This window comes from Macrosteles quadrilineatus, unplaced genomic scaffold (genome assembly GCF_028750875.1).
Source record: "Macrosteles quadrilineatus isolate MER2022 unplaced genomic scaffold, UCM_ALF_1.0 Scaffold_3__2_contigs__length_128488019, whole genome shotgun sequence".
Taxonomy (NCBI): Eukaryota; Metazoa; Arthropoda; class Insecta; order Hemiptera; family Cicadellidae; genus Macrosteles; species Macrosteles quadrilineatus.
Window position 1 is genome coordinate 320,063 of NW_026542596.1, and position 14,810 is coordinate 334,872.

General features: G+C 36.3%; 1 protein-coding gene across 1 annotated transcript in view; it reads right to left on the minus strand.

Moving 5' to 3' along the window:
* Positions 1-14,810, minus strand: part of LOC128990431 (nucleolar transcription factor 1-like) — a 158,479-nt gene that overhangs the window by 140,234 nt on the left and 3,435 nt on the right. Inside the window, exons 2-5 of the mRNA XM_054412793.1 lie at positions 10,891-11,088; positions 8,194-8,324; positions 7,200-7,352; positions 5,343-5,444 (exon numbers count right to left, since the gene is read on the minus strand). Of these exons, the coding sequence (XP_054268768.1) occupies positions 5,343-5,444; positions 7,200-7,352; positions 8,194-8,324; positions 10,891-11,062 (558 nt within the window). The 5' untranslated portion in view covers positions 11,063-11,088. The remainder of the gene's footprint in view (positions 1-5,342; positions 5,445-7,199; positions 7,353-8,193; positions 8,325-10,890; positions 11,089-14,810) is intronic.

A 14,810-nucleotide genomic window follows, 5' to 3' on the forward strand; every position in this document is an offset into this window, starting at 1 on the left:
ACTCGCTGACAGCCATGGTAAAGAAATTAACAGATACGTTCAAGAACAGACTTTCCTTTCTGTATCAACAACTGCAAGACCTAACGCAACTTTTGACCAAGTCACACATGATGTGGAAATAGCAACAAAAGGTTTTACCAAGAATGACTTTGTCGTGGTAATTGGAGGTACAAATGATGTTTAAACAAAAAGTGCATATAAATTACCTAAAAAAATTGGTAATCTGGCAAAGGTCTCAGAACACACCAACCTAATCATTGCAACATTGTCTCTTCGTCATGACAACCCAGACCTGGATGATAAAATAACTAATATAAACTGTCAAATAGAGAGAATAATAGAAACATTACCACACAAACCTTCAATACTTCCACTTCATTGTTTACCCAGACATTTTTACACAAACCATGGTCTTCACTTTAACCACTTAGGGAAAAATAGAATTGGTAAACAAATAGTTAGTATTGTAAGGCAAACTATGAAAATAAATTCAACAACTAAACATGCTAAACCCGATAATAATGAAAACCAATCCACAGCTGGAAAAAGTAATAACCTTGAAACCAACAAGTCTTTACATGAATGGGAAGGTATACAAATACTAGAAGGAAATATGTCTGACGTTATCAGCCGTTTTAAGAACAACAACTCAGTTGCTTTTGCGCATTGTATATCCAGTGATTTCCATGAAGAAAGAAATATGAGCGCAGGCGTGGCTGGAGTTTTTAAGAAGATTTTTGGAAGACCACAGACCTCTGACCTTCTCAACAAATATTTATCCTTCCAGCAAACCAATAATGGAGCAGGGATTTACGGACTGATAACAAAATCAAAATTCTCAGCAAAACCTGGAAGACTATAATTTGTGTTTTTCACACCTTATTAGAAGTATCAACTCAAACCACTTCAAAAGCTTGGTATGCTCTCCAATGGGTTGTGTGAGGGACCGCATCTCCATTGAAAAGTTTGCCAAGAATATAGTGAAACTCCATATTAATACAGGAGCAGCAGTTTGTGTAGTTGCAAAGCAAGAACATTCATCCAGACAACTTTATAACGGAGTAAACTTTCCCGATTTCATAAACAAGCTTCGTCAAGAAATTCAAGTGGCAGAAATAATGGTAAAGGAGTCTGCAGTGAGATCTTCCAATCAGCTTCCATGTGGAAGTGACGGAGCCGAGCCAGTTGTGGAGCACAGCCATGCAGAGTCTAGAGACGACCTACCTCAACCCATCCCAGCAGTGTGTAGTGCTAGTGATGAGTGCCTATCTGTGTCCTCCAACGAGTCAAGTGTTTGTGATCAATTAGAGGGAAATTTTAATTGTACAACTCAAATTATTGATATTTCATCACAGAGTACCACAAATTTTGACATTGTAAATGACAAAGCAATTCTAAATTTAAACTAATCAAGAATGACAAGAAACATAATTTCGCAACAATTTATCTATCTTTTGGTTTTAATGATTCTAATAAAACTTCAGGAAAATCAATGACCCAAGAAGATTACAACATTGAGTACACAATTCTAACATACATAGCAGTAAATAATGGTTACTCAAGCAGCATTTAAGATCAAATAATTAATAAACAGAAGAACAAAAAGTCTCCAGATGAACCTAATTCTAAATTCGTATCCATTGAGTTTGGCAATAATCTACATTTCACCTTGAAAAATGAATTGAAAAAACAAAACATCATTCTTGCATGTAAGACTACCAATAAACTAGAACAACAATTGAACACACCCCCTCCTGATAATAGTAACAGCCTTGAAACATCCGGCGTGTACAGATTATCATGCAACGATTGTCCCAAGGTATATATAGGTCAATCAGGTCGTTCATTTCGTAAAAGGTATGTAGAACATCTCCCCAAGCCTAAATTGCAAACACAAAAATCTAAGTTTGCAGAACACCTAATGAACGAAAATCACAATGTCAACAGTTGCATAGATAATTTAGAGATGTTACACAAATGTAATAAAGGTAACAAAATGAACGCTCTTGAAACCTTTGAAATTTACAAGGCAATCAAAAATTCCCCAAATGATGTTTTGAACGAGAAGTTAAATTTTGGATCAAACATTTTATTTGACAGAGTGACAAACCTACAAAACAATAGACGAGATAAACAGCTGATTCCCCTCCCCCAAGGTCAACACCATCAAGTAGGCATCGGCTAACCTACAGTCTAATCAAACCCCGCAGTCTGGTTTTGTCCTTGGCTGGCCACACGGGAATGTACATGTCTTTGTATTGTATTATAAACGTTTTCGTATTTGTGTTATGTTTATGTGTGAAATAACTTTGACGACAGCTTGTGCAAGAAGATATGTTTGACATATGACGACTGAACGAGAAGATTTGAAAATAGGGTTTTAGCCCCGAAACTAGTCATCAACGACAATATAGGACTGATTGACGACAGGTTAGTAACCTCATTTTAAGTGAGTTAGTTAGTTAGACCACTGGAGGTTAGTTGCAGCGCATGCTGAAAGCGGTCACGTATCACTAAAACTTCCATATCTCAGTTAATACTTGTCCAATCTTCAAAATTAAGGTGTCAATCGATTTGTAATAAAATTGCCTTAAAAAAGTTATTCTTGTAAAATGTTTGTAAAATCAACGGTTTTCGAGTTATTAAAGAAACAAAATTTAAAATGGCTGCCATTTTGTTTTATGAATTTCAAAAATCGTCATAATTTTTAGGTAGCTTTGTCTAGTTGTCATAAATTTGTGTGCAAAGTTTCAATTTCATATGTTTCACCATTCCTTAGAAAAAAATTAATGACTTAAAAAAAACAAAATGGCGGCTGTGTGAGTGACTAAGGACTTCCGGACAATTTAAATATGATATTTAGGTATGTTAACTACCCAGGAACAATGCCCTAAAATATTGGTAGAGAGTTCCGGGATACCCTGTAGATGTAATAATTTCACAAGAAAAACTGCAATGGCTAAATTGTTACAGAGCAATAATTGTACCAAGCAAAGATTCCAAAAATGCCTTTTTGTGAAAAATACACCTTTTGTTATTTTTTTTTTATTATATCTTTATTTATGAATATTTCTTCTTAGAACTGTTGTTGTGGTCTCATAACATAAGTATGTTTCCGAAAATTTATAGTTTATGCATCAAAAAGTTATAAAAAATTATAAACGTTTTAAAATATTAAAATTTAAATTTTATAGTATACTAGCTGTACCCGCGGGCTTTGCCCCGTTTAACTTCATATGTGAGCTCGTTTGCATGGCTCAATCACGTCCTGGTCGAACTTCGTTCGCTACGCTCACTCACCTTTAGGTTGGAGCTCGTTTGCTGCGCTCACACGTCCTGGTTGAAGTTCGTTCGCTACACTCACTCACCTTTACGGTTGGAGCTCGTTCGCTACGCTGCCTCGCCTACGGGTTGAAGTTCTTTCGCTACGCTCACTCACCTACATTAGTCTTATGGGTTGCTAAGTAACCATCTTGGCTGAATTAAACAACAAGGAAAAAGTAAACAAAAGACTTGTAAGTTAGTTGTCTATCCACAGTATACTAGCATATTACAAATACAGTACAAAAGGAAAAACATCAGTTGCTACTATTGAGCATAAGATTATACTGAAGATTACTCGATACATTGTAGCAGGACTTTTTTATCTATGATTGTAGTAAAGGCTTGCAGTGTGGAGTGTGGGAACTGTTTATGACGATTAGATTAAGGTATCTGCAATCCTAAAATGCTATTGGAAGGGAGGGAAACAGGTCCGCGACGTAGGATGTGGTGAAGGAAGTAGTAAAGGCAAGCAGTCCGGAGTGTGGGAAATGTTAATGCCAATTAGATTAAGGTATCTGCAATCCTAAAATGCAGTGGGAAAGGAGGAAAACAGGTCCGCGAAGTAGGATGGGGTGAAGGAAGTAGTAAAGGCAAGCAGTCCGGAGTGTGGGAAATGTTAATGCCAATTAGATTAAGGTATCTACAATCCTAAAATGCTATGGGTAGGGAGGGAAACAGGTCCGCGACGTAGGAAGTGGTGAAGGAAGTAGTAAATGCGAGCAGTCCGGAGTGTGGGAACTTCAATTCAATGTGGCCGGCCTATCGTAAATGTATTTGTAACTTTTATTTTTGTAAAACGTGTAAATTTTATGTGTCGTCAACCTGCATGTATACATTGATGAAGACTTACGTCGGATATTTGACCATATTCAATATGATGTTTTAAATAAGGATTTGATAATGGGACTTTGTTCCCAAAACTAGTCATCCATTGACTAAGTTAAGACTGAAGACGGAACAAGGTACTATTATACTATTATCAGTCTTGGTGGCAAAGATGTTTAAATTTAAAAGTTTGGGAACTGTATATGACGATTAGATTAAGGTATCTGCAATCTTAAAATGCAATGGGAAGGGAGGAAAACAGGTCTGTGACGTACGTAGTTGTGACGGAAGTAGTCAAGGTGAGCTGTCCGGAGTGTGGGAACTCTTTATAACAATTAGAGTAAGGTATCTGCAATCCTAAAGATGCTATGGGAAGGGAGGGAAACAGGTCCGCGACGTAGGAAGTTGTGAAGGAAATAGTAAAGGCGAGCAGTCCGGAGTTTGGGAACTGTAGGCTATATGCCTATTAGATTAAGGTATCTGCAATCTTAAAATGCAATGGGAAGGAAACAGGTGCGTGACGTAGGAAGTCGTGAAGGAAGTAGTAAATGCGAGCAGTCCGGAGTGTGGGAACTGTAAATGAGGATTAGATTAAAGTATCTGCAATCTGCAACTAAGCTCAATCTGCACAAGAATACTGCCAAACCACAATGTATGCAGATGACACTGTCATCACACTAACTAAGGCTTGCTACACTTGCCACGGGTCAGAACGGAATTAGGGAAGAAAGCCTTTTCTTACTTTGGGCCCCAAGCCTACAATGCCCTTCCAACTGACCTCAAATTAGTAAACCTCTCTAAGTTTAAAAGGGGTTTGAAAGGTTTATTTTTTACCAACAAATTACCCAGTTGATCTAAAATGTATTGTTGCAATAAGTCTAGTATAAGCTGATTAATTAAGTTTAGTTTGACAACAGTTGTATTGAAAAACAAAGAACTGTTCTTTGAATAACGCTGGCTAAATAAAGACATTTTTCATTTCATTTCATTTCAAAATGGAGAGGGCCACTAAGTGTGGCCTTCCCGATCTATAGAAAAGGAAAAGAGAAAGATAAATGCGACAGCAAAGGGTTAAGATTAAAATATGAAATACATTTTTAACTAGATTGTTACATATATGTTTGAACATTAATCTGGCAATGATGTAATTGAAAAAAAAAACAATATAAAATTTATATTGAAAAGCAACTTACCAGCTTGAGTTCTGGATTTTTTTTTATGATTTTACTTTTTTTCTCCATGTAAAACAACATGAATGAAGACAAAGGACGAGGAGGCTGATCTGGATGACGAACCTGAAAGTGTTTGATATTATTAATACTATGTTTCTCACTAGAGTCCCGCTGATCTGAATGTTCAGCTGTGTTGAGGGTAAAAGGTTAGTTGAAAACAAAGCTATGATTTTGTTCTTAAGTACTAATGAGGGTGTCCAGCTGATTAAGAGACCAAAGAAACCAGGAATCATATGTTGATTTAGGCTGGAAAACATATGTTTAACTTTATGTGAATTTTGAATAGAACCAGGGCCGTATTCCCCTAATGCGGTTGCCAGGGGGCCTCACTTTGGGTCTCAAATATTTTTCTTGATAAATTTAGCTAACCGATAAAGGCGATAATCTGTTTTGCGGGAGATGTTGATGAAATCAGAAGATGTCTAGGATTTTATCACGACCCTGGGAATCAAAGATCATATCCCAAAAAACTTGGATGATCTTCACGATTTCAATATCATCAAAAGAGACGAGGATGACGTCTCCGCACTCGCACAAGACATCAACTTTTTCTCCGCGGCCACAGAACACTTTCATGATTTTGCCACGATTAGAGGAGACAGAGATGACGTTGCCACATTCGCGCAAGATGTTGACTATTACTTTATGGCCAAAGGAGTCGTTCATGATTTTGCCACGATTTGGAGGTTTTAGGTAAGGAAAGGTTAAACTAGAAAACACCATATTTACAAGATGTATCAGTGTGGTTCCATAATGTAAGGGGCATTTAATTTTACAACTTTGTTTGAAAGACCGTAACCATCTTTACTGTTTGATGGATTAAGGGATCTTATTATTTTTGTCATATCATTATCCAGTTACCAATTTGGAAGAAAATTTATTTTGAGAAGGATTAGCATTATTTTGAAAATTAAAGAAATCTAATCTCCTACCTTGCTCAACGGTTGATGCGATTGAGGAGGTGAAGCAAGCCGTGATGAGAGCTGAGGATTTTAACCATCTACTCTCGTAGGGTTGTGCTGCTTGTAACACTGGATGTGCAAAATGCATTTAATTCCGCGAGGTGCATTTAATTCACGTTCCGGCATACCTCATGCGCATCATAGAGGATTATCTCCGGTTCCGCCTCCTCACGTATGACACTACAGAGGGCCAGCGGACGATGAGTGTCACTTCTGGTGCTGCCAAAGGTTCCATAATCGGCCCAGACTGTAACGCTCGTTTCTGGCCACTTGACAGATGTGGTTAGACTGATCACCTAAACCATAGATTATTAGTTTGTATGGAGCGCGCCCTACAAACCTGTCCACCACCTGAGCGTCCAAACCTGAGCGTACAAGTATCGCCTGCCAAGGGGTGGTTAAGAACTTCAATCCAAATCGTTGTAGAATGGACTGGAGCGGTTGACCTAGTTTCAAGCCGCTAACCGGCAACAGGCTCTTGAACGCTGATATAAGGACAATGAGTGTCACTTCATGAGGACAATGAGTGACGCTGTTTCATAATTTGGACAATGATAAGGCCTTTTTGGGTGTTCAGTTCCTAAGAATCAAGATGTGCCTGCGTTATGACCCTCTTCTGCTCAGTTGGAGGATTTAAATTCGAAGTTAATGTATTACGATGAGTGCTTTGTAGGGTTTACCCAGGATTTGACCTTGGGGCGAGCCCAGAACCAGACTCGGAGGATCAGCCTTGAGGCACCTGACCATTGCTGCTAGATAACCGTTTTAGCATTTCACTGTTATATGCAAGGCAATCAAAATTTTTTTAAATATTTGATTTTTAAAATAAAAAAGTATAATGAAAAATTGTTGTTACCTTTTTCTTGCTTAGTGGGGCTGACCAAGGCTGTTCAGCCCAAACTTTGGCATCTTGTAATATTTCGCTAAGCAATCTGAAGTGACGAACCTTTGATTTGATTAATTTCCATTTGCCGTAGCACTCATCTATTGAATGATTACCGAATTTGATCTGAAAAAAATATTAAGTCTATTATCATCAATATCGAAAAAGTTTTATGTAAGATTTGTTTGTTTGTTTGTTTGTTGACCTTAAAACGGACAAATATGATATTGAAATATTATTTGTGAGAATAGTTAATTTTGGTATCACCTGTGTTCTGTACAAGTTAGTTGTCACTGATACCAAATGTTGTTTTGTGGAAAGTTATGTTGTGTTTTTGTATTAAGTAAAACTTTGTACCTAATACACCTTTCTCTTTATTATTCTACACAATTTAAGTCCTTTTACAACAGGTTATGGGCCCAGGATATTTTATTCAGTGCTCCATTTAATGAATACCGACTTCATAAGTTTGTAACAGCAATATAACTCAAAATTTATTACCAATTGAACGATTAAAGGTCGTGAGAATTTTGGTACATGGAAATTTGCAGTACAAGCTTACCTGGAAGATTTGGATTTGTGGAACTGTGTATCTGGTGTGCTGATACCAAATGTTGTTTTGTGGAAAGTTATGTTGTGTTTTTGTATTAAGTAAAACCTTTGTACCTAATATACCTTTCTCTTTATCATTCTACACAATTTAAGTCCTTTTACAACAAAGAGCAGTGGAAAAATTACTAGTTAATTTTTACTTGATCCTTTATAATTATGAGAAAGAGAAACCCCATTTGTTTATTTACTATTGATTTAAAACTAATTTCCTTTGCTCCAAAATAAATTACACATTTACAAAATGGTAGGATGTGACAAAGGTGATTGAAACTAAAAGTCACAATTATCATGAGGCTCAGAGACAGAGAATTTATATTAAGTCCTTGCTTAAACAATATTTGGTATAATTTATTACCTGTTCCCAGTTCAGCTTTTCTGATCTACTCCCAAAGCTCAATGAATCATGTTTGGGTATTTGTGCCTCCATCCTTTTTATCAATTCTTTATAATCATCTGAGGTCCAAGTGTCTCCATTTTCATTGACTCCTGCAAAATTAGTACTGTAGGCCTGCGGTAAAATTAGTATTGAGTGCACAATAATTTGCTTGCTAAAGAGTTTGACCTATGCAGAACTGAATTTTTACCCTTCACGAGCGGCGGCTACTGGGCGAAGCCTATGCACTCAAAAACTGTGCAATCAATAATTTGGTACGAGTTAAAAAATTGATGTTTAGATTTTTATGTTTTTCCACTTCTATCTGATGTTTAAAGTTGATTATAGCCCGGACGTTCCAGCGATGAATCATACATACCACGCGAGATTATCTGCCTACAAACCACCCTTACTCGTACCACTGAGTCATACTTTACTTAGTAGTTATCTACATTCCATCCCTACAATGTTATTATTTTGGTCTGAACATATTTCCCTCAGTCTGTCTGCGTTGTTCGTTATAATCACACCAGTCAAGATGCCTAAAGTGCCACATTTATCCGAAGGTGAAATTGCTATGATTTTAAGTGCAATATGGTTTTTTTCAAGAACGAAGGTGTTAAATGTAATGAAAAGAGATACCCAGTTTAAGAAAAGATATGGTTTAGGGGTAGGGTACTATTGTGGTGATGAGGTTTGGCGGTCTGGTCCAGGCCGCCGAAAACCGGTCCCGGGCAGGGAGAACTCCCTGCCTGCGAATCGATAACGGTACAAATTTCACGCACTACTGCGTTTCAAATCTGCTTTGATTATACGTACATTTTAATTATTCAATGCCATTTAGCAAATCTGTAAATTAACTTTTCATTTATATCTTTTTATGAGCTTTAATTCAAGCTTTCGTCGTAGTTTCTTACTTGTTCCGTACCTGAAATAAAATGCCTTTACAAAAACCACAAGAGAATTTTTTTTAATGGATGAAAAATTCTGTAACTTACAGATATCCATTATAAGTATATGTTCTAAAGGCTGTCAAAGTTTCATGACGATTAGATCAGTAGTTTTTTTGTTATAAAATTTTAAAGTCGCCCGTTGTTAGAAAAGTGCCGAAAAACGTGTACTTTTTTTATTCAACCCGCTGAAAGGATGAGTTGAAACTGCATTAAAAATTTTTAAACTACACACATAAACGTGGAAATAAATTTGTAAAATTATGATGTAACTTGTATTTTTCTAAGTCTACTGGTTACGTTGCAATAAAAGCTCAAACTCGAGTATCTATACTTTTTGACCCGACAGTAGTCAAATTCATTATGTCTTTTATTCCGTCATTTATTATTGATTATTAATTCAAATGTAGTTCACGTTGTGTCCAGTTGACTTATATGCTAAATATTCACTAAGTTGAACAATCCACGTATTTCAGTGTTATAATGCCTTAATTAATCAAACTCTCATCAAAGCTGGCTCTTAGGGCCTGTGAATTGCGGTAAATTGTCTCCTCTGTGTTAAATAATGTGTTTAGTTAACCTTTCCAACAAGAACGATTTGGTCAGGATCTTGAATCGCCTGACCTGATCGCCAAGGTGTGGCATAAAGTATGCCACATCATTTACTAAAATGGATATAGAGGCCATGGTTCCCTTTGCTGGCCAAAAGTTTGGCTTATATTTCCTTAGTTTTAAATAAGTTATTTGCCTTATTGTAACAGTTATTATCAGTACCGACCATAACACAAAAACTTAACGCTTACAAAACAGATTTTAAATAAAGACTTTCCGAATAAACTGGAAAGCCTGGCATGACATAACGCCTAACCTACTTCACCCACAGCAACAATGAACTGAGAAAGGCCGAAATATCGATCCGCCCGTAGTCGATAGGGTTGAAAGACCTGACGAGAACTGATTTCGACCCTCAAACCCAGCATTACATTCACGGCCAGGGACGTGACTTTTAATGATCGTTATTGCCAGTATAATTTCATTAAAAAGCCTGTTTGGTAATTTTTGTCAATATTTTAACATTATAAATTAATTCAAACCAACTATTTAAAATGTATTGCCTTAATATTACTGAAAATATAAGCTTATGTATCCAACTTCTAACCTAGGGGACAGGGTTTTTCACTAAATATACCCATTTTGGAACTTTTCAAACACACTTTTCTTTACTACATAGTATTAAAATCGAGAAACATAAACATTTATATTCAAAGGAAGGTATAATAAATTATTTTAAAGCTATTTGGAGCAGGAATAGATACCGGAAGAGGTATAAATAGCTGGGGACAGCAATAATTGTCCTGTTTTCAAGTTTTTACTCTTTGATGTGTACTGACGCATGGTTTAAGTCTCAATTCTTTTTTAGATTTTCTTAAGCAGGATTTAAGTCAAAACCAAATAACCCCCTTAACAAATAACATAAATAAACCAGTATTATGACACTTTTGTTATGGTAAAGAAGAAAGAGATTGAACAATGAGGCATAAATGTATGCGACAAATATAATTAAAAAAAAATTTTTGAGATTTATTTCATAAGTCTTTTTATAAGTGAGGGATGACTAGTTTAATGGTTAAAGCACCAAAATTGTTCAAATCCCATCAATAAACCAATGGGATTTGCTTATAAATTAATCTGAAATTAATATTGACTTACTTAAAACAAAAATACTTACCAATGGCTAGGTCCTCGACCTTTTCATCAATTGGATTATTATCAACAATCATATCAAGGTTATCTATCTCTTCTTCAACCATTCTCTTACTTTTCTTCTTCGGAACTTTATCCTCCAGTGATACATAATTTTTCTTCTTTTTAGACTTTTTTGCATCATCCATTTTTAACATTTCTGATAATCAGTACTTCACAATACCTTAAAGGCAAAATATCTGAAGTTAACCTTCATTATTATTTATATTACCCTATTACTTGTGAGCTAGTGCTCACATAATAGGCAATGTCCTGTGTAGCTAAAGCTTTACTTTAATACAGATATAAAAGATTAAATTTAGGCCTATTAATCAAAAGCTTATTAGTAGGAAACTTAATTTCAGTCACCTTATTAATATTGACGTTCTAAACGTTGTCTGAGATAAATATATCAACATCAACATAGAATATCTAAACTAACACACATACTACTGGCTGTCTGGGCAGCTTTGTGATAAACCGGGATGTGACTACAGTAGACTCCCTCTTATCCAGACAACTTTAAACCGGACTCCGGTTTACCCAGACTACACTCGGCGGAAATGACATCTCTAGGTTTATAACCGGACAATTTTTATCAGTACATTGGTTTAACCGGACAAGATCGGCAGGAAGTGGCGGTACTGAAACGACAGTTCTCATGAGAAAGATTAGAGACCAGTGATCACTTGTCTAAATACAATGCTTTCCTAAATTTAAGTCGAATACCTACTTATATAGTCCAGTATGCATTTAAATTGTCCGTTTTAACGAGTTTTTGGGAATGTTAGCTTAACCAGACTGGCCTCGGTCCCGAGGAGTCCAGATAAGAGGGAGTCTACAGTACAGCTCAAACCTAAAAAATAAATAGAGGGAGCGTGCTGGTGTAGTGGTTAGAGTGCAGGACTTCAGTCCCTGAGGTGCTGGGTTAAGAACCCGCCAAGTCACCAATGGATTGTATTTAGGCCTAAGTGATAATGCAGCAACCCCTAGGTCTAGCCTGAAGAAATATGAAAAACAATTCTGGACTTGTGCCTAGCGTTATATAGGCTCATCCATCCACCATATTCAAACACACTAATGACATTTTTGAAAGGAGTTAACACACAAAAACAGATCCATACATGCAAACCTTAGAAAAATCTTTGTAATCCAACCAAGGAAGGGCTTATGATGATTAAACACAATCAACAGCTGAAGCAAAGGTGGATAGACCAGCTATCTGATTATTTTAAGGTTTAGTGTTGGTTTCCATTAAAACCCAAATTGAAACTATCGATAAAATAAAGAAACAAAATTGATTACTAAATGTCTCTGTCAATCACTTGCAAGCATTCAATAGGTTCTCTTGTCACCAGTAACGTTTAAACGTTGTCTGCATCTGGCGATTTTATTTTATCTGACAGGAATCATAGAGTAGCAAATGGAGGAAATGAGAGCCAAAAATGTGGATAACACTGAGATAATGGCCTCTATGTCCACAAAAAATTGTAATCGGTATTAATGCAACGGCTGCAACCAGCTGTATGAAGCCAAGAAAGTAGTTTGGCCAAATTTTCTTGAAAATTTCAGTTTGAAAGAGGACGTGATGTTGTGATAAAAATCACAATCTCAATCAATGTTTATGTAGCGAGAAAAGTAGCTAAATATCTGCAACAACCACTTCAAAAATGTAGCTAGCTACAGCTAAAGCTACAAAATCTTAAAACTACCTAGCGTAGCTAATTATCACGCTACAAAAAAAGTATCTCGCTACTTCCCAACACTGAGTGTAGGCTACCCTATTGAGTTATGGCATTGTACTTTGGGGGCAACAGCAGTGAAGCAAACAGAGCCTTTCTTCTACAAAAGAGAACTATTAGCATAATAGGTAAAACCCATTTTTTAGAACTTTGCAGGCCAATTTTCATTAAACTGTAACCTTGAAGTTCCCACCCTTACCTCCGTTTAAATATTGGAATTAGTTAGGCCTAACTTATGATGATATGGAAATTTCCTGAAGTCTTCAAACGCAACCACGAAATACATAATTATAACACCAGGCAATAAAACTAGCCTACATTAGAATTGTCACCGAAAATCATTGGTAACTTATCTTAATACTGGGAACACATCACACAGCAAGTAAAATATTTAATAAACTGCTAGAAGACAAAAGAAGCTGCCAAGATAAAACATATTCAAGAAAAGGCTAAACAATTAACTAACTGAATAGAAATGGCCTAAGTAGGCCTACTACAAATTCGACGGATTTTTTGAGGATTAAGAGAAGACAGGCCCTATCTGAAATACCTTTGACGACCGCGGCTGGGGAGCTTCTAGTGGGATCATCACAAGTACTATACAAGTACTGTAACTTAAGTATTATGGTTAGGCCTAACTTAGGCTACCAGTACTAACTTTAAATTAGATACTTGTTTATAACTTGACATAACTTAAGTTGCGGCTACTGAAATATCAAACCTTATTACCAAAGCTGCGTTGTTGACCAGCATCATTGACTATAAGTCAATGCCAGCATAGCTGAATAAACTACGTCAATTTTTAAATATAAATATAAATTATTTACAACAACAAAATAAGACTTGTATCTTTACAGAAGAGAGAATCTTTACAGAGAAGAAGTAAGTTAACGGAACCTTTACTCCATATAATCAATAGGCCTCACTCAACAAAAATCAAATAGGCTACCTAAAAACTTAAAAATCTCAAAGATTCACCCAAAATTTAAAAAAGGAGACAAAGAAAATCCTGGAAATTTTAGGCCCATATCTAACCTACCAACAATATCCAAACTATTAGAAAGAGAAATTTACGACCAAATCATTAATCACCTAGAAACAAACAACCTACTCACAAACTGTCAACATGGCTTCCGGAAGAAACGAGGAACAAATACCGCAATTGCAGAACTCTGCGAAGACATAAACAAGTATTTGGGTAGACAGAAAAAATGCATCGGGCCTTAGACCTTCAAAAAGCGTTTGACTCATTGGACTGGGATATACTTCTACAAAAGCTAAAAAATTACATATTGAAGGAGAAGCATTGGCGCTAATAAAAAACTATCTTGACCATAGGTACCAATATGTTGAAACCGATCAGCAAGTGAACAACATAATAATAGCATCCAAATCACCACTTAAACAGAATACAAAAGGCATCCTCAAGGCTCCATACTTGGCCCACTTTTCTTCCTGATATAAATGATGTAGGCCTACCGGAAAAATTATCAAAAGAATTCAAATGTATTTTATTTGCAGATGATACCACCACAATAATACCTACAGATAGAAATAAAAATAACCAACAACTCATAACCACAGCAGTAGAACAAGCAACAACAATATGCAATAACCTAAATCTAAAACTTAATACCAGTAAAACTACACACATCAATTTCAAACCAAGCAACAACCTAGAAGATCAAAGTGACTGGACCAACATCAGTATCACAACGCAAGAAACCACTAAATTCCTGGGAATAATTGTTGATAAAAATGTATCCTGGCAGCAGCACATCGAACATCTGTGTAAAAAACTGGCCTCTGCACACTATGGCATCAAACGAATTCGCACCATAACCGACAAAGAAACCTCCAGAATAGCCTACTTCTCGCTTTTTGCTTCTCACCTGAGTTACGGAATTGCAACATGGGGATCATAGTCTACAAACAATATGGACAAGCTACTTATCCTACAAAAGAAAGTACTACGGACGATATGCAGGACACACTCTGGAACATTGTAGATCCCTTTTCATCCAGCTCAAAATCCCCACCGTTTTCTCACAATACATCCTAGAAACCATAATCCTAGCAAAAAAATCCAATCCAACACTCCGGTCACATTATCACAATCACAATACATAAGTTAAGTAAATCTTCTGCCAGAAAAAATTAAAAC